Raw genomic sequence first — 25,146 nt, 5'->3', positions numbered from 1 at the left:
GAAGGGGGTGAAGCGCAGTCATGTCCCTCATGACAACAGCAGAGGTCCTGTTAGATTAGGATGCCACTAAAAAACTCCATCCCCTAGTGACACATGGCTGTCTAACATCATAGCACAAGGCATTACCATGTTTGTGATGACGCTGGTGTGAACAAACCTGCTACATGGTCAGTTGTGTAAAAGCACGGCACAGTTATGCACAGTATATAACACTTGATGACAGCAAATGATAAATGGCTTGTGTATTCACTATACCACGGTTTTTGTTACTTTAGATTATACTTATTAAAAAATTACTGTAAAATATTCTGCTGTGTTACCCCAGCAGCAGCCCCGCACATGTTGTGCCTACTGTGTTTCTTTTTGCACCATCTTCTCTTGTGCCTGATTTATCCTTGAGTCTTTCTGCTCATCTTGGCCCACAGGTATATGTGAGCCACAAAGGCTGGGTGTGGAGCAAGCCATGCTGGCTGGGTTTGTGTGAGTGCCCCCTAGAAGCCCCACACAAGGATTAAATCATCTGACTGCAATTCTCAGAAGGTATCCCCATGTCTAGGTGACCGACGCATGACCTGATTCAGATGTGAGACTGAGAAGAATCTCGGCCACCTAGGGAAGCAAGAGTCCTTCTCCTAGGGTGGGCTGTAGAGCAGGGATCAACAGAAAGAACCTGCTAGATGCTGAAACCAGCAGGCTGCTGGTTTGGGGGTCTGACTGTAGACTTACTTGTCATCATATCTTCTTCTTCCAGCTGGTTGATTCCAAAGAGGTGCAGTCCGCTTGCAGGGATGTTGTTCTTCAGGGACTCGGTGAGCAGTTTATCCAGGGTCTCTGTGTTGTAGGGCACAATTTTAAAGGCCTGAAAAAAAGTGAAGGCGGTCAGATTTTAAAGATGTCCAGCTATCTCCTGCCCAGCAGATAAGAGGCTAAAAGACCATAAGCAGAAATTACACGCCCAAGAGAGCTCAGGCTTCCTGTCCTTACCTGACACATGAACTCCACAGGATTTGCAGCATTGGACAATAAATTCCCGATTTCTTCCATGTCAGTATAATAGCTTATAATGGTTTCACACACCACTAAGTCCCCAGAATATATCTTCAGACAAACGTTCCCAGATGAAAGGTCTAAACAGAGGAAAAGTTAGTGTGAAAATGCCCAGGGAGAACAAGGATCCAGGGAAAAGCATACAGATAGTGGATGCTTCACCGAATGGTGAAAATACTAATTGAGGGTTGGGAGAAAGATCTCATAGGCCAGCCGGGGAGGGGAACCAGGGGAAGGGTGGAAGTGGAAAAGGAGTAGGCCCAAAGTGGCAGGGCTGTGTCAGAGCAAATGTCCTCACTGGGTATGCGATTTAAATTTGGAAGGATTTTCGTCTGTTTTACTTCCTACTGTAGACCTAGTGCGCCAATGACCAGGAAGAAAAGCTGGGTTTGAGGCACTTGATACAAAAGCCAGTGGTTGCAGAAGGTGGAGGATCCTGGGAGGTGACACTGTTCCTGCCACTCTGGGCTGGTGAGACCGGAAGGGGTTTTGAGGGGAAAGAAAAAAACTAAAAATACACCAACCACAAAGATTCAATTCACAAAAGAGGAAATGCTTGCAAAGAGAGGACATGGAAAAATGTTCAGCTTCATTAGTAATCAAGGAAATACAAATTAAAACTGCAAATTAAAATTAAAATTAATATTGCTTTTTAAAAACATGTGAAATTATTTATTCAAAGTGCCAGTGTCCGCGTGGGTGCTGGAACAGCAAATAAGCTGGAGAGTGATAATATTTCCGAAGACAGTTAAGCACTATTGACCCGTCACCTTGGGGCTACTTACGGGGAGCCTTCACAGACACTGTGTACTCATTCTCCAGAGTGGCTTCCACCCTTACGGACGGAGAATCCTCAGGAGAAAATTCTGCTTCTGTTGCCACCTTGTCATCCAACTTACATCTCACAATGACGTAGACAGTGGTTTCTGCCTGGAATGGGAGACAGGTCATGGTCCCCTCTCCCTTCTGGGTCTCCTTAGGATGCTGGGCTGAGGGTCTCCCTAGCTTCCTGAGTCCCAGCTCTCTCTGGTGAGGGTGCTCCAGAGCACCATGGGCTCAGCAGTCCAGGGCCAGGCGGGGAACTCTGGGATACTGCCCCAATAAGACAAGTTGCCAAAGACAATAGTAAACATTTATAATCCCTTATAGCAATTTTATGGAGTTATTTTATGTCTGTTCAATGTAATAATAAATTTTTAAAGACTGGAGCTTGTACGTCATTGTCTTTTAATTTCATTTTATAGGATTCTTTTATTATTGTTTTTAGAAAATCACTGCATCATTGTAAAATTGGACTTTTTTTTTAAAGAAAGTTCTTCCCCATGGTAGTTTGAGAAGCGCTGTTCTAGACTAGTCTTATTATTCCAAGTACAGCCAAGGGACCAGCAGCATTGGCACCCCTGAAGCTAGGTAGAAAAGCAGACTGCCAGGTCCCTCCTGGACCACTGACCAAGAGTCTGCATTTTAACAAGATGCTCAGGTGACTCCTCTGCACCTTGAGGGGTGAGAGGCCCTGGCCTGGACAGGGCTCTGCTCCTCATGCTGTTCCTAGAGGGCCAAAAATAACTCATTGGCGGGTGGCAGGGGATGGGGGGGCAGTAATTTTTCCAAGGTATCAAGCAACTTAAACAGCTCTTTTTAACTTTGTTGTAAGATCTCACACTGATTCTGACTCAGAATAGGCTGGGAGGAGGGAGGAGTAGCAGTTCACCAGATTGGGGTGGGGGGATGAAGGGAAGGGAGGGGAGATGGGAAGGGGAAAGGGAGTAGAATGAATCGGACATTAATTTCCTATGTTTATATATGAATACACAACCAGTGAAACCCCACACCAAGTACAACCACAAGAATGGGAAGTCATACTCCATGTATGTATGATCTATCAAAATACATTCTACTACCATGTATAACTAAAAAGGACAAATGAAAAAAAAAAATATCTCACACTGAGTCTGCCAAAAGGAATTAAGGGTTGAGAATCCCTAATATAAAAAATCCAAAATATGAAATGCTCCAAAATCTGAAAGTTTTTGGAGCACCAACATGGGGCCACAAGTTGAAAATTCCTCGCCTGACTTCACATGACAGGTTGCAGCCTAAACACAGCTACACTGAAAGTATTGTATAAAATTACCTTCAGCCTATGTGTATACACATGATGAATGAATGTCCATGTGATGTCCAATGAATGTTCATAATGAATGAAATAAATGGATTTTATTTTTAGACTTGGTTCCCTTCCTCAACATATTTTACTATGTATCTACAGATAATCCAAAATCCAAAAAAAATTTGAAATACAAGATATTTCTATCCCCAACATTTCAGATTAGGGGATACTCAAGCTGTATTTTTTTTTAAACTGTGCTGGTTAAACTGGAAAATGCTCACTTCAGACTGATCTGGTAAGATTAGGCTCCAAAATAACAGGGGGAAAAAGAAATTTCTGGTCACAGCTAATCCAAATGTTCATTCTAAGATCCTGCCATAAGGTCCTCACATAGACCTTCCTGACAAGGGCCACAAGAAAAGTACAGCAAGCTTGGATTTCAGAGCAGATGGAGGAAGGGGCAAATTCTAGGTGTGAAGGCTAAGCACGCGCGCACACACACACACACACACACACACTGTGGTTGTGGTTACTCCTGCTGCAGGCTGAGCCCTGTCCTACATGCACCTTACCCCACAGAAGTAAGAAGCCAAAGATAATGTGTGTCCGTCCTGTTGATAGTCAAGACCCAGCCACCCGTGGACCCAGAGACCTAGAGAATGCAACAAATAGAGTCCCGAGATCATAGGCAGCCCAGATGGGAAAAGCAATGAGAACCCAGAAAATCAGAGAGGCAAGGGAAGGGAAACGTGCTTGAGTTCCAGACACACACAGGCACCCACATGCACCCTTCCCCATGACCCTCTGACGTCAGGAAGCAGTATGGGAAACTGAAACTAAAATGCCCAGCCAGGTCCAGTCAGTAGGGGAAGGGAGTGAAGTTAGTATAATGAATAGGAAGTGGTAGGCACCAGCCAGAGGATGCACATCCCACGCAAAGGCTGCTCAGCCCCAGCTGGTCACCGCAGGACTAATATTACCCGCTTCTGATTCAAAGGAAGCTTGAAGCACAGATTATTATGGCTAATTTTAAAAACACTGTGAAGTTCAAACCAAACATGTCTATGAGTCAAACACCCAACCGAGTCCGAAGGAGCAGATTGCAACCCCACAGAAGGAACCCTGGCCCACTGTCTCGGGGCTATGGCTGCACAGAAACCCACTCCCAAGTGCAAGGAAGCTGGTGCCCATGTATTCTATCGCCAAGACTCTCACACCCTGTCATCTCAAGGAGACCACAGTGGCAAGCTTAACTATGAGCTAGTAACCAAGAAGAATGCATTTCACTGCCCCAAACTGTCATAAATGCTACACATTTTGGGGACTTGGGAGTGGCTCAGAGGTGGAGTGCTGGCCCAGCATGCACAAGGCCTGCCCTGCATTTGATTCCCAGCACTGCAAAAAAAGAAAAAAAGAAAGCTATATATTTTCCATCAAGAATAGAAAGATAATGAAAACTATCACTACCATGTTCATTGCTCATCTGTTGATGAATGGAGTGCCTCATCTGTTAGGCCGTCACAGTTGAGTCACCTGTTAATATATTCTCTGTACTGAAAGTGCCAATCACATGATACTAAGGCATTCATCCACCTTTTTATTAAGCAGTATTGGCTATTGAGTTTCATCCATCAAGCTTTAAGGCAGTCTATTGGGCCAGACCAGTGGCCAGGTGACAAAAAAAGCAAGCTCTCAGCACGCCTCACCTCCTGGTCCAGTGCCAGACCAGCAGGAACAGACACAGGCCTCTAACTCCAAGGACAGCACAATATCTGAAAGAATTCATATTTACTGGTGTCCTGCATGTTCTATGTAAATGACCCATAAAATGGAAGTTTTACATGGATGATACATACATTCCTCATTGACTTACAGGACAAGATGTGTCCAAAGCCTAGGTCATGGGGATCCCAAGGGAAATCCCAAGGGAAGGCTGAGATTATACTGAGGTGCAACATGAGACCCCCTCCCTTTACCATAACAAAAGCATCCATTTGAAAAGCCCACATTCTGACATGGATCTCCCAGACCCCCAGGAGTGCTTACCCCACAGCGAATGCGGTCCGGCTGCACCACCATCAGGTTCCCAGGTGAAGTCTCCGTTGGCAAGTTCTGCTGCTTCAAGTAGGGAAGGACCTTCTCGTCCTCAGGCTCTGTGTCAGTGACTGAGTCACAGCCAGAATCTATAGAACACAGGACACCACTGAATGGGAACAGAAGAAAGAACTAGTGGGCATGTTCCACCCCACAAGAACCCCAATTATTACCGCATAGGAAAAGGCTCTGAATGTCAAGCAAATTCAAGCTGAAGGGAATAACGCAGGAAGTTATAAAAGAGGATCCAGTGGGGAAAAGTCAACCACCACGTCGGCCCCAAAGTAGGGTGACAGCAAAAGTGGAGGGGAAGGTCAAGTCTAGGCTCAATCAGCATGTTTCCAGAAGCTTCACTGAGGCCTTCTGCAAGATCAAATGGTTGTGAGGAGAGGAGTCAAAAAGGAACTGCCTACTTTGTCGCGAGCCAGCCATGGCTCTGTGTATGAGCTATGCACATTTGAGCGTATGAGGGGACTGGCCTGACGTTGCTGCCTGACTGGGCTGTGCGACGTATGTGTCCTTTCTCTCTCTCTGCCTTTGATCCCACACAGCACCTGAGGTGGGTGTGTCTTTCCAACATGTCAGTCAATCTGCTGACCACAAGACATCACCAAGCAAGACTCCACCCTCCAAAATCCAATCCCTTGCCTTATTTGGGTGGAACTTTCTCGAATGTCTTTCTCCCCAACAAATACCAGGGTTCAGGACGTGCTCCTTCTCTCTTGCTCCTTCCAGCACTGGAGCTGACCCTTGGGGTCACCGAGCCTAGCCGTCCTGCCTTAGAAACTTATGTTCGTGTGCTGCGTGGTTTCTTCGCCGTTTTATTGGTTATTGATACAGCCACCCCTTTGAACCCAGTTCATATCGCCAGCTCGGCCAGCTGGTGATACTACTTAAAGGTCATCCTTGGAACACAGAGTGAAACCTGTGATGTCCAAAAAGTCATGAGACCTCAGAGTCAAGTTTGGCCAATGTCTCCCCGTCTGGAAGCCACAGTGAGAAGTAATCATTTTCAAAAAAACCTTAGGTCAGTCTAACCGGGTTCCAGATCAATACTATAGCCAACACCTGTCCTGGAAAAGTAGGGCATGCACAGGTTCAGAGAAAGTGAGCAGGGGCATGTAGACATGTGAGGCATGGCATAGAGGAGACGATGCCAAGAACCTACCAGAGATCCCAAGCAGGGGCTCTTAATCAGGATTCACTGATTGACAGGTTTCCCTGTGAAGTTATGTGCAAGATTGTGTGTGCGTGCACCTATATACCAATGGCAAATAAGTGCACAAAAAGATGCTCCACATATTGGGTCATCAGGGAAATGCAAGTTAAAACATCTGTGTACTGCTAAGCAACTCAGTGAGGCCCTGTCTCTAAATAAAATACAAAATATGACCAGGGATGTGGCTCAGTGGTCGAGTGCCTCTGAGTTCAGTTCAATCCTCAGTACCCCATCCCCTGCCAAAAAAAAAAAAAAAAAACAGTGTGCTGGGCACACTGAGGCATACCTGTAATCCCAGTGACGCAGAGGCTGAGACAGGAGGATTGAAAGTTTGGGGCCAGCCTCAGCAAATTAGCAAGCTCATTACTAAGCAAGCAAATTACTAAGCTTCTTAGTGAGATCCTATCTCCAAGTAAAAAATAAAAAGGGCTGGGGGAGCTGGGGCTGTAGCGCAGTGGCAGAGCACTTGCCTAGCACATGTGAGGCACTGTGCTCGATCCTCAGCACCACATAAAAATAAATAAATAAAATAAAGGTATTTTGACCATCTACAACTAAAAGATTTCAAAAAGCAGGGGTGGGGGGCGACGCTGTGGATGTGGCTTCATAGTAAAGTGCCTCTGGGTTCAATCCCCAATACCCCCCCTAAAAAAAATATATGACATCATACCAATACATATTTAGCAGAATGGCCAAAATTCAGAACACTGACAACACCAAATGCTGACAAGGACATGGAATACCAGAGACTTTCTTTCATTGCTGGGGCAAACGCAAAATGGTACAGCCACTTTAGAAAGACCGTTTGGCAATTTCCTACAAGACTAAGTATATTTTTACCATTCAATCCAGCAATCACGCCCCTTGGTTTACCCAAGTCAGTTAAAAACTTACACACAAACCTACACACAGATGTTTACAGCACCTTTATTTGTAAGTGCCAAATCCTGGAAGCAACCAAGACGTGTGAATGGACAAATAAACTATTGTACAACCAAACGATGCAATATTATTCAGCACTCAAAAGGAACGAGCCCCTCAAGCTGCAAACAGATCTGGAGGAAACTTAAATGCACATTAATAAATGAAAGAAGGATTAAAAGGTGACATACCATGTGACTCCAGCTATATGACATACTAAAAAAATGCAAAATGAAGACAATAAAAAGATCAGTGGTTGCCAGGGGTCAGGAAGGAGGAAGAGATGAACAGGCAGAGTACGGAAGATGTTTAGGCAGATAAAATAATCTGCATGATATTTTGAGATGGATACATGTCATTACACATCTGTCCAAACACACAGAATATAGACACCGAGAGGGAGCTCTAGTATAAGCCTTGGACCCTGAAGGATGAGGATGGGTCCAAGAGGTTCATCTATTGTAACAAGTTACCATTCTGGGGCTGGATGCTGTCAGCATTGGATGCTGCTTATATGCAGGGGCAGGGAGTGTGTGCAAAATCTCTGTCCCTTCCACTCGATTTTCTGTGAGCCTCAAATTCCTCTAAAAAAATGAAGTCTTTAAAAAAATAAATCAGTATCAAAAAAAAAAGGAAATGGTCAGTGAGAAGATGACTTGGCAGACACATCTGGAAATTATCGGCTCGTGGGGGAGATGGGGCACCATGGAGTATTATTTAAACTTTTCCTAATTCTCATAACTCCAAAATGAAATTTAGGTGGATTGCCAATTGAAACGTGAAACAAAAATAAAACAAATTTTAAAAATTAAAAGGATAAAAATACAAGGCAAATATGTTGTCATTGATTTGGGAGAAGCTTTGTTAATCAAACAACTAAAGAAATCACCATCTAAATAAGCCACAGACTTGAAGATATGAATTTAAAACTTGGTAAACAAACAAAACAGATGGAAAAAATTCCAAATTTCCATCAATCAATGAACAGATAAGCAAAATGTGGTATATCCATACAACTAAATATTATTCAGCAATAAAAATAAAGTACTGATACTGGATTGTAGTGATCATCGCACAAATCTGTACATATGCTAAAAAAAAAAAAAAAAAAAAAACACTGAACTGTGTGTTTTTTTTTTTTTTTTTTTTTTGGTGTTGGGGATTGAACCCAGGGCCTTGTGCATGCAAGGCAAGCACTCCACCAACTGAGCTCTACCCCCAGCCCTGAACTGTATACTTTAGATGGGTGAATTGTATGGTATATGAATTTTATCTCAATAAAGGTGTTACCCCAAAAAAATCCAATGGAAAATTTCAAATTAGTTAAACATTTGAAATAAGCCAGGTGTGATGGCACATGTCTGTAATCCCAGTGGCTAGGGAGGCTGAAGCAGGAGGATCAAGAGTTCAAAGCCAGCCTCAGTAAAAGCAAGGCACTAAGCAACTCGCTTAGAGACCCTGTCTCTAAATAAAATACAAAATAGGGCTGGGGATGTGGCTCAGTGGTCAAGTGCCCCCAAGTTCAATCCTCCGTACCCCCCCCCCAAAAAAAAAATGAAATAAATATGACATGGGGCTAATCTCTTTCATGTTAGAGGAGGTCATAAGAATCTCTTTAAACACCCAATAACCAGGAAGTAGGTAATTTCCCAAAGGAAAAAAAAATGTATAAATTCTCTCCCCAATTCAAAAAATAAAGTAAAATAAAATATCACTCATTCTCACTCGTCATCACCAAGATGCAAGTAAAAATAATGCATCGTTCTTTTACCTCTTCAAATTATAAAACAGATCCAGGTTTTCTCCTTGTGCTGTTTGAAGGTCACCATGGGGCAGATGCTCTGGCTTGACACTGTGCAAGGGTAAGCTTTCTGGAAAGCCACGCATCCAATCCACAGGAGAGAAATGCTTTAGAATGTCTACACTTTTTTGTCACATATTTCTACTTCCAGAAGTCTCTCTTAAGAAGGAGAATAACTGTGCAAAGTGTAGTCAAAGATAATGAACTAAGATGCCTTTGCAACAGTGAAAAAACTCAAAGCAGCCTGTCTGGAAGAACATTAAAACATTCTTTTTGTAGAGTTTCAAGTGACACAGGTAAAAGCTTGCAACATATAAAGCAAAAAAAAAAAAAAAAAGCAAATATAAAATCATATATCTCCTATACCTCAGGATTTCAACTGTGTTTCCAAAATGCATTTTAAAAGGTCAGAAGAAATTGTGTGGCTGGATTCTGCATGACTCCTTTCCTCCCGCCTCCTATTTTCCCTCCTTCCCACCTTTTGTGCATTTCTCATATTTTCCACAGTGAGAAAGCCTTGCTTTGATCGTGGGGGTGGGGTGATGAGAAAAGTAACAACTGAATCCCTGGGCTAATCACTGTGCCAGCAGAGCCCAGCTTGACATAAATGAGATTGATCCTAATAGTGCGGCACTTGGCAGCTACTCCCCAGTGTTCAGCTGGGCCATGTAAACACTTCCTTCCAGCGGGTCCACTCAGGGAATCACTTTAGATAGCTACCAGCAGCTCACTCATTTCAGGAAATCAGGCAGGATGTCATTCACTCCGTAGAGTGATGCTGATGGCGCCGCCGGCTGACAAGTCACAGTGGCCTCTTACTACAGAGAAGCCAGGTGTCTCAAGGGGCCAGGGTCCGAACAATTCGGCAGATGAAAAGCTTCCTTTGGAGGAAAAGCCAATGCGGACATGAGCACCATTGAAACCCACGTGACAAAGCAGATGATCCCAAACTTTCCCACTTGAATGTGGAGACCCCTCTTGCATCCTACCCCACCCTTTGAAGACAATACCATCTTTGCTGCCAGTGACTCAAATACTAAATGCTTTGAGTGAAGCCACCCTGGAAATCGCAATGGCTCCTCCACAGTGTAAAATGTTATTAAGATGCCAACAGTAACTTTGTTGCCTTAAAATATAACAAAATCTACTCGGCTCCTATCAGATCTAGAGAACTGCTGGAGAAAATACAGAAATACCTCTTCGGGCATCCAGTGCCCCCAAATCTATAAAGGGCCAAATGACAAATACCTGAATTCAGTGGCAGAGAATTCACTTGCTTTCTCTTATAAGACAACAAGAATAAGCTAACATGGCATGTTTCATCTCTTGCCCTTGCTGCCAGGCAGCTCAGTGACAAATTCAGTTCTTAACCTCTTTTACACTCTTTCCACTTCCTTAGTTTTGCCTATTTCTCTTTTTTGATATTGGGTTCGAATCTTGGAGGCTGCCTCAAATGTTCTGGGGATCTGTTCCCATGTGAATGACTGTTTCTCAAACGAGTGACTGACCCAAGCCCTCAGATATATTCCTCACAGGGATTTGTGTTTGAGCTCTTCATCTAGAAAATGCCTTTAAAATGCAACCCAAGAGTATTTCAGATTACCTGCGTGGCTGTCACATTACAATCAGAATTTTGGAAGCCGATCTTTGTGTGCGTCTTTGCAACCACTTTGTGGCTAGATCATGCTACACTAAATGCGGGCGTCTGATGAGGAAAGGAGAGGGGGCAGGATGATACGTAAATGAGGCATTCTGCTAGTGAACACAAGGTTTCCCTGCGCACCACTTAGAGAAACGTGGCGAGAGATCCAAGATCTGGAAATGCCACAGGGAAGCTGCGACAGCCCCCCTCCCCCAGAAGCACAAGCCCACAACACTGCTCAAGAAAACCAGCCCTGTCTTCAACAAGACGAACGAACTCCATTGCCTTTTATTTATTTTATGCCTGTATTTGTCTTGTTTACCTGCTTCGCTTTCAGAGTTGGGAAATAACAGTAAGCAGAAGGAACTAAATATTTTGATACTTGTCTAAACAACATCAAAATAATTAATCTGTCAACACGAAAGGTTTGTAATGGTTTTTGTTGTTGTTGTTGTTTCCTTTATGAGAGGCTACACACTGTTCAGGTTTGGAAACAATGAATTTTAATGTAACCACACATGCACCTACTCCACCCCTAAGCCACATGCAGCAGCCCCTATGAGGCAGGAGGGCTGGTGACACATTATCATTACTAATCATGGGAACAAAGAAAGTGACCACGTGCTGAATACTGTGATGACTGCTCCATACTCTCCATCTCCCTGGATCCTCCCAAATATGTGGTCAGACAAGAGTCACTAACCTGTTCTCATCTTATAGATAGAAGTTTTGGGCCTGGAAGGAATGAAATAGCTGAATTGAGTCAAGCAACAGGCAAGGGGCAGACCCAGCACCCCCACCGCACCCCCGGGGTACCTCTGGCCTCTCCCCTGCCTCCTCTCTGGATGTGGTCCTGGCAGTGGAAGGCAGAGTCACTTGCTGTTCCTGGTCTGGGCTTGTGACTCTGCACAAAGGAAGCTTTCACTGCCACCGAGGCCTGCTGCCTGGTTCTGCCGCTGCTGCTGTGCTTAGGTGGGTTATGACCCAGCACCAGGGCGAATGGGCACATTCCAAGTATGGGGTGTAAGTCAAGACACACTTAATGCCAGGCAGGGTCCCGAGCACCCTAGCAGCCTCTGACCCTCTCGTACTGCAGGGCACCTGCTTCTCAGCTGGCACTCCTGAAGGCAGAGGTAGGAGAGAATGGCTCTGCTGATCTTGAGAGCTTTTTCTGAAATACACAAGCTGACTTCTCTTTAAGGTAATGTTTACTCTTGGAGAAGGTATAAACAGATACTGTTCCTGAAAACAACCACAATTGCCGCTCATTGCACGTTTATGTTATGCCAGGGACCATGCAAAACACAGCATAGATGATTCCACTTTATCCATGGGAGATTGGTATGATTCTACCCATTTCACAGATGAAATTTAAGGAAGTTTCCAAGTCACGCAGTGCGTGCTGTATGGAAATTTAACCTCCAAATGCACATTTCTATCCATCTGCCAGGGTTCTGCCCACCATGAGCCACACACTCAGATGCTACAAGGATGAGTCTTCAGTGGACAACAAATGCTCAACTACACTGGCCTTCATATTAAGACAGCAGTCCTTTCCATTCTTTCAGTCCCACTTACAACAAGACAACTTGATGGTGGGAAGAAGGCCTTGAGTCTGTAGCCTCTGTAAGCATCCAGATCTTGTAGAATGTAATACCAATGTTCAGTTTTTATTGTCTAAATTTTAAAATCACCTCCTATCTACATTGAGAAATGCTGTTTTTTCAATTACAGGGGCAGTTTCCTTTTACAGTAAATGCACTTAGATTATAAATAGGAGTCGACAAAGAAAATACTAATAGTAGAATAAGAAAACTTTGTAGGTAGATATGATGATGGTGGCACAATATTGTAAATGTAATCAATGCTGTTGAATGTTATACTCAAAATTGGTTTAAATACAAATACTGTGTTACATATATTTTACCACAATTAAAAAAAATTACCAACCTAGTATACCAGAAATATATACTTTGTTTTTTGCAGTGCTGGGAAACAAACCCAGGACCCACTAGGCAAATGCTTTACCACTGAGCTATACCCCCAGCTCCTGAATTATACTCCTTAACTGAGGAATTGTATAGTACATGATTATATCTCAATAAGCTGTTTTTTAAAAATAATAGGATTATGGTTCAAAAATGAGCCCCAAACCATGTTGTTGGTTTACAAATGACTGAAGATTGGGGAAAGCTGCATTTTGCTGAACTGCTTCCATTTGGACAAACAAAAAAATTTTTTTTTTAATTTTTAAATAAGATAAAGCAAAGATAGAAAGACAGGAAGGCCTGTAGTGTAAGCATGTTGAATTACTTTCTCTAAATTACAGATGAAAAGAGAAAAGAAAGTGAACAGAGAAGGAATCTGGGCGATAACTTCTGAATGAGAATTAGTAGTTTTCCATCAATCTAGTCAAAGCAGGAATGGAACTGAAACGGCCATCCAGCAGGCAATGTGTGTGTCCATGCTAGATGAAGCCTGCGGGGGTTACCAGTTCACACCCAAGGTTTCCAGTGTGGCTGATGAAAGGAGTAGAGAAGACTCAAATATTCCTTGGAAGAATACAGAAGAAATAAGTAGCCAAGCAGCCTAAGTATTGGGGTCCCCAGAAGAGAGGGCTGTGTTCCTTCTGTGTCTGCATCCCAAGTCTGGGACCCAAATTTAGCCACCATGCAAATGGGTCAGGATACAGAGAGAAACTTCTGGGGGCTTTTCTACTCAGGATGAGGTTTCTTAGCAGTTAGGATGCTCAACCGTAACTACCTAAACAAAGACAAGATATCGAGACAGTGATTTCTCTAAGTCCTGAGTAAAATGTAATAACATCTGTTTTTTACGTTTCCTAATCACATGATGAATACCCACATAATAAATATACACATCCCTCAAGCTCCAGCACCAGCCCTGGGGGAATCCCAAGAATGAAGCCTCCCTAGTCTTGTCCCATAAGGAACTTAACTGAATTGGGAAGATGGGGTTCCAACAGGAGAAATGGAGAGAACACGTGATACCTTATCATCAAACACAAATCTGTACGAAGAGACTATAAATATAACTAAACTAGGTGAATGGATGTTCCTAAGTGTTCTGAAAAGTGTGGCCACATGAAAAAATATGATAGAAGTTTGAAAAAGCTGAGAAAAACTGTGGCGGATAAAGAGGACATGCCTGGTTACCTTAAGTCAAAGAGCATTTTGATGCTGGGCATCAAACTGAAATAGAAAGGTATGATATTTTCTATTTAAATTAATAAAATAATTTATCATTCATACTCTTATTCCTCTAACACTCATTGCCCATCAATGAATAACAAATATTCAAAGTCTATCCAAAGCCCCCCAAGAAAGGTAAGAGTGAGAAAATTTCTGTCCCTTCTGGTATTGGGGAGACCACCATTGGGAAGAGCTGGAAGGACTTCCCTGACAGGGGCAAACCATGGTTAAAGACATGACAGTCAATGATGCACTGGGGATTTGGGAAGCCAGGTAGTGATGCATCAACTGGAGGATGCTGTGTCAGAGGGGAAGGGAGCTTGGGTGTCTGAGACGACCCTGGAAAGTCATGCAAATGGGGGGGGGTCTCCATATTGAAGACCTGTCAGCAAAAGGACTTCATGAGAAAAGGAAATTGTGTCAAATACAGATTGAAGATTCAGTTTCAAAATAATTCTAGGCACTCCAGCTGAGCATATCAGCTCTTCTGCAAAGTCGTGTTAGAACTGAGGAGCAGCTGACCACCCCATCACACCCTGAGCAAGCTCTGCCTTTAAAACAACATGAACTGGTGGTGACCAAAGTGTTACCAAGCCAACATCCTGCTCTATCTGCTTTCAGGAACAAGTGAGATACTATAATTAACTGATGTCTGAAAATGTACCACAAGCCTGGTTTATAAAATGCTTAGAAAATGAGTCTTAATTAGATCATAAACATTTCTCCTGTTTGCACCATGTTCATCTTGTTTGTATTGGCTAGTGGTTTAGAAATTCATGTCCTGGCTACTGTTGTGTCCTTAGAAAGCAAAAAGGGAGACCTCGAGTCTGGCCCAGTCCACAAATGAAGGATCCTTTGCTACACTGTAAATAGATGCAGGTAACACCAGGTGGAGGGGAACAGCTTGCGATGGTGGGGTTCAGATCTTGGGTTTCAACACCCCTGCCTCCCCTGGCTTCCTGGCAAGCAGCAAAACTTCTTTTCCATTTCAGTCATCGCCCACAGTTCATCCTCCGCCCTTGTTCACCCCACTTTGGTTAAGGGGCATTGAATTTCCTGTCCAACTAACCCCTTTCACATACAAAGCTCTAAAACAGAGTAACAAGTATACCCAGCCTGCCAAGTCACCTGATGTCCCCAAAGTCACATACAGTCATCAAACTGAAGGTAAAAGAGTAAGTGAAATTGCCAGGCTCTGACCCACCAAATAACTTACTGGCATGAATATCAAGGAAGGGAGGAGGTGATAATTTAGTGACATTAGAGTAAACTACTTGCAGTGATATCAACCATCATCCTCATTATCTTCATCATCCCCAACATCTTCAGGATGCCAAAAACATAAGGCAGAATCCTTAGGACACATTCCCAGTTCAGACTTAAGTAAACTTCTGGTGGCCACTCTGCCTCCTCAGAAGCAAGGAGAAAGGAGGGGGAGGAAGAAAGAAGGGAGCCACCCCTGCAGTCCTGTGCTGACTTCCAGAGGCCAGCAGGGTGCTGCTGGCTTTTGGAACTGGGGCTGACTCACCTATCACATCCAACCTGCCTTGCCATCCAGGTGTTCTGCGCCAGCTGCAGATTCCTGAGGTGCTCTGGCTTCACAACACATAGTGGACCCGCAGCACCGGGCAGGTGTTGGTCAAGAATCTGCAGTCCATCCATCCACGTTTTTTTTCCAGTTCACATGAACAAAGAACCTTTTGTTCTGCATTCACCAGGTAATTCACCTGGCCCTCCTCAAGGTCTTAAGTTTCAGGATAAAGGGGGCAGGACAGGAGGTGAGAGTTCATCAGGCCTCTATGACCTTTACCCTGCCCCGCCGCTCTAAATGAACTGTTCAGTGTTAGGGTTTTTTTGTTTTGTTTTGTTTTGAAGCAGAGGATGACAGCTCTTCCCTTCCCCTCCCCAACCCACCCTACCTGCTCTTCAGCTTGAACAAAAATAGCACTGCAGCTGAGGCTGCCATGACAACCAATAGAGTGTGCTCCCGCTTGTCCACTGGGGATAAAGTCTGCTGTGGCTCTCCCTGCCCTCTCTCAGCTGGGGCTTGGCTAGAGCCCTCCAACCTCCTGAGTAGTAATCAAGTTGCTTCCCCCTCACCCAAGAGCAAAGGGTTATTTGGAGTTTCTCTCCACCCAGAGCTTCAGAACTTCTTGATTTGTTCTCCGTTGTTTCTTTCAGGATCCCTAGGTTCAGGTGACAAAGGCGACTATCCCCGTTTACCAGGTGGAACCAGGGAGGCAGGGGAATGGGAACTGACTGGCCCTGGCTCCTCCGCTGTTAGTGGAATGGTAGGTAGGCATTTAGAAATCAGGGTTCTTGACCCCAGACCTGGTTAGCAGATGGGGTAGCTGACCCACCGTGGGGGGAAGATCCTGCTGGGTGGGCTGCTTCCTAACCACAGATTCCGGGAGAGAAGCCTAGAAAGGGTTGAGGGGAAATCTGCTTCCCCACCATGGCAAACAGGACACCAGAGCCACTTCTGTCCTGGACTCAGAATTTCTGGGGCTACTTCGGCCAACCCCAGGCAACCAAAGGCGCCCAGGAAAGCTTCCCTGGTCGAGTTCATCAAAGTCCTTAAGAGGCACTGTCCCAACGGCCAGCGCTGGGAGAAAGCCCAGCCATGGAGCACCTGGTCTGGAGGCTTGCAGGCCCCTGTTTGCTTATTCAGGAAACCCCAGTGTTGCTAACAAAGCAGGAGGTGCCACGGCCCCCGTGAAAGGTTTCCTCTTTCTTCATCTGTTTCCGACACTTATAAATGTGCTTCCTCTCTCTATGTAAATTTGTCTCGAATGGCACAATGCAGGCTTGTAATGAGGCCATTAATAACTGGTCTTTTTAACAGGCTCTTCTTGGTTTCCTGATTCAGGAATCAATTCTAATCCAAACAGACAATGATGTCTGGATTTGCAGGTGTAAGGACAGACAAATGGGCTTTGTTTGAGGGCAGGCCACGTAAATATGGTTTATTTTTCAACCCAGCCAAGAACTGGGAGGCTTGAAGGCATCCGGTGATAATAAAACCAAGGTAGGAAGTTCAGAAGAAAATCTCATTCCCTCTGTAGCTCTCCAACCCCATCCTCCAACTTCTCCAAATGGCTCCCAGGGTATTTACTTTCTCCCACGCTACTGACCCTAAATCTCCTGACCAGCCGAAACCAGGAAAGTGGCTGATCTGTTTCACTTTCCACATTCGGGGCAGTACTCTCTTTCACTCCTCTCCAGAAAAACGCTGTGCTGGCTTCCAGGCCTGGTCAAGTCGGATGTGGCATGATACTCCTTGGTGAGGGACTTAAGGAAACATGAAGTGACAAAATGGCACTTCTGTTTCAATGATTAAGCTCAAAATTAAAACTCTTTTAACCCAGGCATTGCTGACTGGTCTGATGATAAAACCTGGGCTACTGAGGCCAAGGATCTGAACACCTTCTGTAATATTTTCTAGCATCATAAATGAAGTTACTGAGAGATTCATCCAAGCCACAGAAAACTGGATTCAATTCCATTTCTGCCATTTACTGGATAATTGTGAACTTCCCAAGCATCAATTTCCTCTCCTTTAAAATGAGAATATTTATACCTGCCTGGCCTGTTGCACAGGCTTATCGGGATTAAATGATAAACATGCAGAAGCCCTCTAAAAATTGAAAAGTGCTAGACAAAATTAAAGCAATTAATGTTGTTTATCCGTTGGCCAAATTGTTCTTCTACTAGACTGCGGTTTCTTGGAGAGCAGATTCCCTGATGTTCATTCATCTTTGTATCCCCAGAGCCTACAATATAGCGAGAAACCAATAAATGCTTCTTGCATGAATGGATGAATCAATGGATGAGATAAGACCAACCACCTAAATTAGTTAAGAGGGAAAACACCGCCTCCATCTTGGGGAAGACCACTACATGGCCTTGTGCATGGAGGCTTTTAGCATGGAACTGGAAGAGAAACAGGAGACTTTATAACCCCCAGTTTGTGCAACAGGCCAAACCACGCTGCCCTGAAAATTCACATGGTACCCCATGGTTCCAGAAGACTTGGAATAAAGGCTGAAATGAGATTTAAGCATATGAGAATTTAATTATGCAAAGTACCTGGAATAGAAAATGGGGAGAGAAGCTGGGAGAACCTTGAGACCATCTGAGCCCAAAAGAACAAGATGGGGAAGGAGGGCTGAGGGGAAGTGTCCTAGACCACAGAACAGGCTAAGGAAAGTTTTGCAAATCGACCAGGAACTCATCAAACTGGCTCTGGCCATTGAAGTCCTGTGTCTTTCAGGAGAGGGCCTGCTGAAGCAGCCCATGAGAAGCAAGGGCGGCTTTCTCAAACTCCAGAATGGATGTGGAGTGAGGCAGTGGGTCCTGGGGCAATTCCACTCCTGGCAGCCGGAGGTCTCGGAGGCACATTCTCATGTCTGCCATATACATGGCACTACCTAAGAGCATGGCTTTAGGATCTAAACAATCAGGAGTCACTCTGCCTCTTACCAGCTGGTTACTTTGAACAAGTTACTCACCCTCTTAGAGCCTCATTTTCCTTATTTATATGATGGAGACTCTAATTCCTACCTCTCGGAATTGTTAACATTGAGCACTGTGGCTGCCAGTAGTAAGTGCTCAATAAAAGGCAGCTGCCATTTCTCTGATCATTATTATTAATGAAGTACTTCTATTAACAATTAGGACCCAAGAATAGCCCCATTATTGCACAACTTGTTTTGGAGCTTTATGAGGCCACCACAGGGACATGGTACATAGCCTAAAACCATAGGTTTGGCAGTTCAAACAACCAAACCAGTTTGTCTACAAATGAAAGGTCAGAGGGACTTTCCCAGTTCGGCTATTTCCTGGAAGGGCCACCAGGATGGGTTGTACTGTGCCAGAATCTACCTATAGTCACAACCTCCTCTCTTTTGCTTGCTTGTGGTTCATCTGCAATGTCCCCAGTCTGTCCCCTGCCGGCTTTGAAACCACTTTCTGTCTTTAAAAGAAAACATGGTTAGGAAACCTTCCCACCAGACAGGATCATCCCTAGGGCCTGCAAGACAAGGCTCTGTCATGCTGTGTATGTCATAAGTACCTGTTTGGGGACTCCTTGCTTACCTTGTTCTCTTTCAACCTTAATTGGCTTGTTGTTATTGTTTGTTTTAAACATGGCCAGCTTTCACCGCCTGAATACTGCTGGCTCTGGCCCCTGCAGCTTACTGGAGTCACACAGTATCCCCTTGTTGGGTTGGTGAGGGCCTGAAGTCCTTAGAGGTTTCATGGCCCCAGTTGAACTGGCTCAGGCCTCTGCCAACCTTGCTGCCCCTTGTGCCTTGGTGGCAGTAATGACCAAGATCTGACCAGGAAAGAGCCCCCACACTGCACTTGCCTCCTCTACCACTGCCTTTTTTCCAGTCCCCATTTCCCAGAGTGTCACCAAAAACACACACTGAAACTTCCTGGGTTTTATCTTTAGAGGAACGACCTTCAGTTTTTCTAACCAAAAGTAACCAAATTAAACTTAAAAAAGACATTGATTTTGTTTAATGATTAACAGCTTAACAAAGCTGACCCAACTGCACCTTCCATAATGATCTCCATTTCACAGAGACTTTTCCAGGGAGTTTTAAGTTTGGGTGATGGAGCTGGATCCTCCTTGTCTCAGCCTGAGGTTAGGCAACATGAAGAACTAGTTGAGCCCTCCCAACCAGGCCCAGCCGGGTCTTCCCATGTGAGGAAAGAGGAGGCCACTCCCTGGAGCAGCAGAACAGGCTGACCACCTGCCACACGGCCTCCAACCCTAGCATGGTTCAGCTCTGGATGCGGCTTCTTTTCTCCTCTGGTCCTCCAAGCCAGAACCAGGGAAGTGCTGGGCTAACCTGGCACCTGATGTGCCTCGTGTCTGCAAGACAGAATTGCAGCCTCAGGGAGAAACACTGGCTAAGCCACCTCCTGCACCCATGACAGAGCAATATTTATAAACTTAGTAGTTGGGCTGGTCACAACACCTTTCTTTGTCTCCTGTTTGCATTTCTCTCTCTCATAATGGAAAAACCAACTATGCTTAGTTTCTTTGTAAATGCAAATTCTTTAAGAAATGATACCCCAAAGCAAAACCTGGGCTTCTCACACTCTTACCACAAGGTCAGCTATGCACTAACCACCATTAACCACTTGGCCTTGGTGAGTCACTTCCCCTGGCAGAGCCCTTGTCCTCCTCTAAGGTGAACAAATCAATTTGATCTGAGGCCCTGTCCAGCCGACACTCTGGGAGTCCATCAGCCTTGCTGACTATGTTCTCACTGAGCACAAAAACGCAGCCCTTTGACCTTCTGCAAACGTCTCTCCCCATAGTCCAGCTGGGTTGTGTTGTAGTTCAAGATATGAAGTGAGAGAACACATGTTCCTGTTCGGGGTCACAGGCATGAGGACAAAGTATAGTTTCTACCATTGTTTTATCATAATCATAAGAACCACCAGGAACCTGATCGGTGCCGGAATCAGGATCAGAAACATCTACCCGCTGTGGTTCTCATCTCAGAGGGAGGGGAGATATTTCCAAAGGTCCTGCCAACATGATGAATGAGGAGAAAGTCTGCAGCATTTAAAAGCATAGCTGATATTATAATTTATATTTTAAAGCGAAAAATATTACTTTTATAAGATAGGATCTGGAAAGAGATGTGTCAAAGGGAAGCATGGACTCTAGGTTTTTTAAAAAAAAAAAACACTGCTTCCCCTGGAATTATTGTGACCTTTGTCCATCTGTCTGCCACTCCCTTCAGCCTCTGTGCCCACTGGCCACAGGACCTTGGTCTTTTCCACTTTACCTCGCTATGATACTGCAGTCCTTTTTGCGTCATGTTTTGTCAACCCAGAAGTCACGTTACAGTTTATTTCCTTTTTGGTCAGGGTTCAGAAACCTTCCAAAAGTAGGAGCACCAGACACAGACCCCTGAACAGGAAGAGCAGAGTAGCCTACTCATACACAGTAGGCATGGAGCACCTGGAAAGTTCTCAGGCACAAAAACCTCCCCCACCTCCACATTCTACTAATAAAAGCTTCATCTGAATGATCATGCTGGGGCTAATGCAAATGCTCTGCAGAGAGGTTCAGCCTCACCGTCATTCACACCTTAGTGAGAATTATTTTTCATCTTAGATGATCAGGCTGGAGAGAATCATTTAGAGCAAAATCACACTCAATAAAGGATTTTTAAAAATCATGGCCAACATCTATTTGAATATGACAGTGACAAGGGTGCCCTTTGAGAAAAGGACCTACCCTACCAATGGGCATTTTGCAGTCTCTGAAAGCTCATTCCTTAAGATTCCAATCTGTTAAAGTGGTTCTTCTGCAAGTAAAGGAAAACCCACTCAAGATATCTTACATATTAAAGAAGTTCACCTCCTAGAATAGAGTCTGGCATTCTCTATTCCAAACCAGGGCTTGAGGTGGTAAGGGTTCCTCTGAACCATCACCAAGGCCCCAGGTTCCTTCTATTTTTCTCTTCCCTCTTCTCCAGCATGAGCTTCGTTCTCAGGCAGGCAGCCAGATGTCTGTGGCACCTGCAGGCTTGCTTCACACAACAAGGTCCAGAGGAAAAAGAGAAAAATACTCCCACAAGCATGGAATAGGAAACTGTTCCTCCATCCTGACTGCACCAGCCTAGGTCACCTGCACAGTAATAGTCCTGGGGGGCAGGGGGTGCCCAGCAACCACTGACTCCATAATCAGCCAGGGTGGAAAGAATGCTGGAACTTCCACCCTGATGGCCCCATTTCTCCCACTCAGGACTTCCACCTGAACAGAGTCACCCTGCAACTCAGAACACAGCCATACCCCTCTCCATAAAATAACTCAGACAACATTTCCCTCCTTTCTCATTGTCTTCTCTGGTGTATTCTAGAGTTGGTCAGTTTCCTGGGGGCACCCAGAATGGAATGCTGTCTCCAAACACAGTCACACTTTGAGTGTTGTGACTTCAGCATATGCATGAGAAAGGGACAATTCAGACCATAACAAACGTGATGTCTGACTTCTGTGTTTGCCTTTAAAGGCAGAGAAAGACTGGACACAAAGTGTAAGACCACAGCTTGTGGCTTTCCTCTGGACATTCCTTCCAGGATGGCCAACTGATGACCTGAAGCTATGCTGAGATCATTTTGACTGGTTTGGGAGAATGCTGATAAGAAAGATCATTCTGGAAACTGGGCACCACTTTTAGGTGAACAAAAAGAGGTGTTTTCACAGTCCCAGTGGGTGGTGCTGGACAGGAAGGTGTTCAGTTGGGGACTCCTGCAGGAGATGAGCCAGGATGGCAAAGGTTAAAGGAAGAGAGCCAGTAGGTTATCAGAAGGCAAACCCACTGCTTCCAATTTTCCCTGGGACACAGGCAGTGGCACTGCATTTTGGGGACTCTGAAAGTTATCCTGAGTACCCATATCATAGATTGGTTATGTCTCTCTTCAGTACCCTGGTCTGTACTTAGCCAGGTGGGCAATGATTTTTCCCAGGGACTTAAAGACTCAGGTTTCTATAGATGTGGTTAGTGGAAAGCAATGTCTATAATTTCTCCCTTTACCATCTTTAAAAAATATACACACACGAATATACTTGTATGTTCTATATATGTTCTTTTCATATACTATAGAAATATGGATACACACACACACACGGATGTACTATAGAGCAATCACATATAAATACTAAAGAATTAAGTCAATAGGGCTAAAGAGTAAGAGTGAGACAAACACCTTCCATAATTAGATAAGTTATTCTTGATCCTTAACCGTTCCTCCTTAGATTAAACTGCTTAACCTTAGAAGTCTGTTCTCTGTGTGGATTTATCATTCTAGAGCGTGAAGCTGCGCAGTGAGGATGCTACTGGCCCACTCACTGGCTTCCGCCTTCTTGCCAGAGAGAGCAGGTACTCAAGGGCTGGAGGGTCTGTAAAGACCACTCGCCACTGCTCCTACATCCCATGCTTGAATCTCCTTTTCCCACAAACCAAATGCCTACCGAAAAAATGGGTCTCGGCACATGGGACATCACCTTTGCAAGAACTGCCTTGTCTCTGAAAGTACCTTCTTCAATTTCCTCAAGGAAGAAACTGTCAAGGGAGAAGAGGAGCCTCTTTTTTCATTCCCTGCCCTGCTTTGTACTGTCTTTCCATGACGGGATCAGTCTGTGCAGACATGATACCCAAGTGCGGATGGAGCTGTATGACCCCCCCGCTCTTCTTTTTTTGCCCCATTAATAGATGCTTTTTCTTGCCATTTTGCCCAACTGACACCAAGCCTCGCCTTGGTCTCCAATCAAAATCTTAGCAGGGTTTTACATTAACTGAAATTTACATTCAATCATCACCATAGCAACCATCACACAGAATTAGATACAACTTTTTCCCCTCTAATAGAATCTTTTTTTTTTTTTTAAGAGCTGCATTTCTCTTCAGTTGCAATCCAAGCTATTCAGAAAATAACCATTACAAACCTATTTGGGAAGAAACTACATTTAAACAGACTGTAACAAGGTTCCAAAAACAGACATGGAAAGTGGTTTCTACACACTCAGCACCAATCACTTAATTGCTTCAACTGGTGGCCATACATTGCTGAAGTTTCAAGGATTTGGCCTGCCACTAAGAATTGTCCAAATCAAAAGGCCTGGCTCCTAAGTGTGACAATCATCCCTTGATAGGTGCCCCAAAGATAATAACTCCAGGCTAGGGCAGAAAATTCTGCTAATTTCAAAAAGATATCTTTATTGTTTTTTAAAAAACAAAAATACATCAAGGTTCAGTTGGACTATTCAATGTACAGTGGGCAAAGCCCTTGAAATTTCTAGAATTCACCTGCTGGCTAAAGAGGAGCTATTCAACAGCTATTGTGGCTCAAGGATAGTGAGAATACACAGGTAATGGAGAGTAAGCCAGAGACCACTCCTTCCCCAGATCTCTAGTTTTTTATTATTCTATGAGTTCAAGGGAGGACTTGGGTACTTGCAGATTTGGAAATGTATATTTTAAAGTTAGAAAAAAGTCAGAAAAGATATCTTTCAGAAATTTTACTAAGATAATAAAAAAATGTTCTTAGGCAACACTAACCACACAGACAAAATAATGAGTACCCAACCTCTCATCACTCCTGGAGAGCTCATCCTCTCACTACTCACAGCGCCAGAAATTGGGCAATCCAATATGCACTGAAAATTGAGATAATGAAATTATTGTCTTCCATAAACCAAGTAATTTGATCTTGTTTACTTATAAGTCAAACTATCATGTACTGTATCCCAACTGTTCATTTATTTATTCATAAGGTATATACCGAGCACTAGATGCTACCAAATGCTGAAAGATTCATCTAATAAAAATAAGTGAGGTTTTATCCAAAACCTCATCACTTTTGTAATTCACAGTATGACGGATGTTTTATACAAAACATAGGGAAATTTAAACCCATCTTCCAATCCTTCAAGGTAATGTCTATATACAGGAGCTAATACCAGTCATGTGAGTGGCTGTGCCACTCATTTTAATGACCCCAGTCTGGATACCAGAACAAGACTAATGGCAAATAATTACCACTTTTATTATTAAGACTTAGACCTCACCAGAGGATATTTATTTTGAGATTTCCAAAAAGACCCTGACTTGTTCCTTGTGTTCCTCTTCCACTTAAGAGAAATGACTGATTTCCACTCCAGAGGCAAATAAAGATCCTCCAAATGCTCGTAAGTTAAGCATTATGAAAGTCAAAGCAAGACAGTTCATACAGCTTCTCCTTATTTTCTATGCAAGACCACTGACATAGCTGGTTGGACAATGTAAGCAAAAAAAGTTATTTCCCAATAACTTCCAGTAGGCAAAGTGAAAAATCTCACATATTTAGTGAAAGAGTGTATGTCAGAATGGGAAACTGGTTTCCGCTCAGATACCACATTTTAGTCAGCTTTTGCATTGTATCAAAGTACCCAACAAGAATAACTTAGAGGAGGAAAATTTTATTGGGGGCTCAGGATTTCAGAGGACTCAGCCCACAGATGGCTGAATCTGCTCTGGAGGCAGCACATCATGCGGGAAGGGCCCAGTGGAGGAAACTGCTCAGTTCATGGTG

General features: G+C 44.1%; 1 protein-coding gene across 1 annotated transcript in view; it reads right to left on the bottom strand.

Annotated features, from left to right (window-relative positions):
• Positions 1–25,146, bottom strand: part of Pik3ap1 (phosphoinositide-3-kinase adaptor protein 1) — a 117,035-nt gene that overhangs the window by 57,695 nt on the left and 34,194 nt on the right. Inside the window, exons 3-6 of the mRNA XM_027929977.2 lie at positions 5,204–5,340; positions 1,833–1,977; positions 985–1,127; positions 727–859 (exon numbers count right to left, since the gene is read on the bottom strand). Coding sequence (XP_027785778.1) covers positions 727–859; positions 985–1,127; positions 1,833–1,977; positions 5,204–5,340 — 558 coding nt within the window. The remainder of the gene's footprint in view (positions 1–726; positions 860–984; positions 1,128–1,832; positions 1,978–5,203; positions 5,341–25,146) is intronic.

This window comes from Marmota flaviventris, chromosome 4 (genome assembly GCF_047511675.1).
Source record: "Marmota flaviventris isolate mMarFla1 chromosome 4, mMarFla1.hap1, whole genome shotgun sequence".
NCBI lineage: Eukaryota > Metazoa > Chordata > Mammalia > Rodentia > Sciuridae > Marmota > Marmota flaviventris.
The sequence above is the reverse complement of the archived record's forward strand: the minus strand, read 5'-3'. Positions and strand labels throughout refer to the sequence as shown.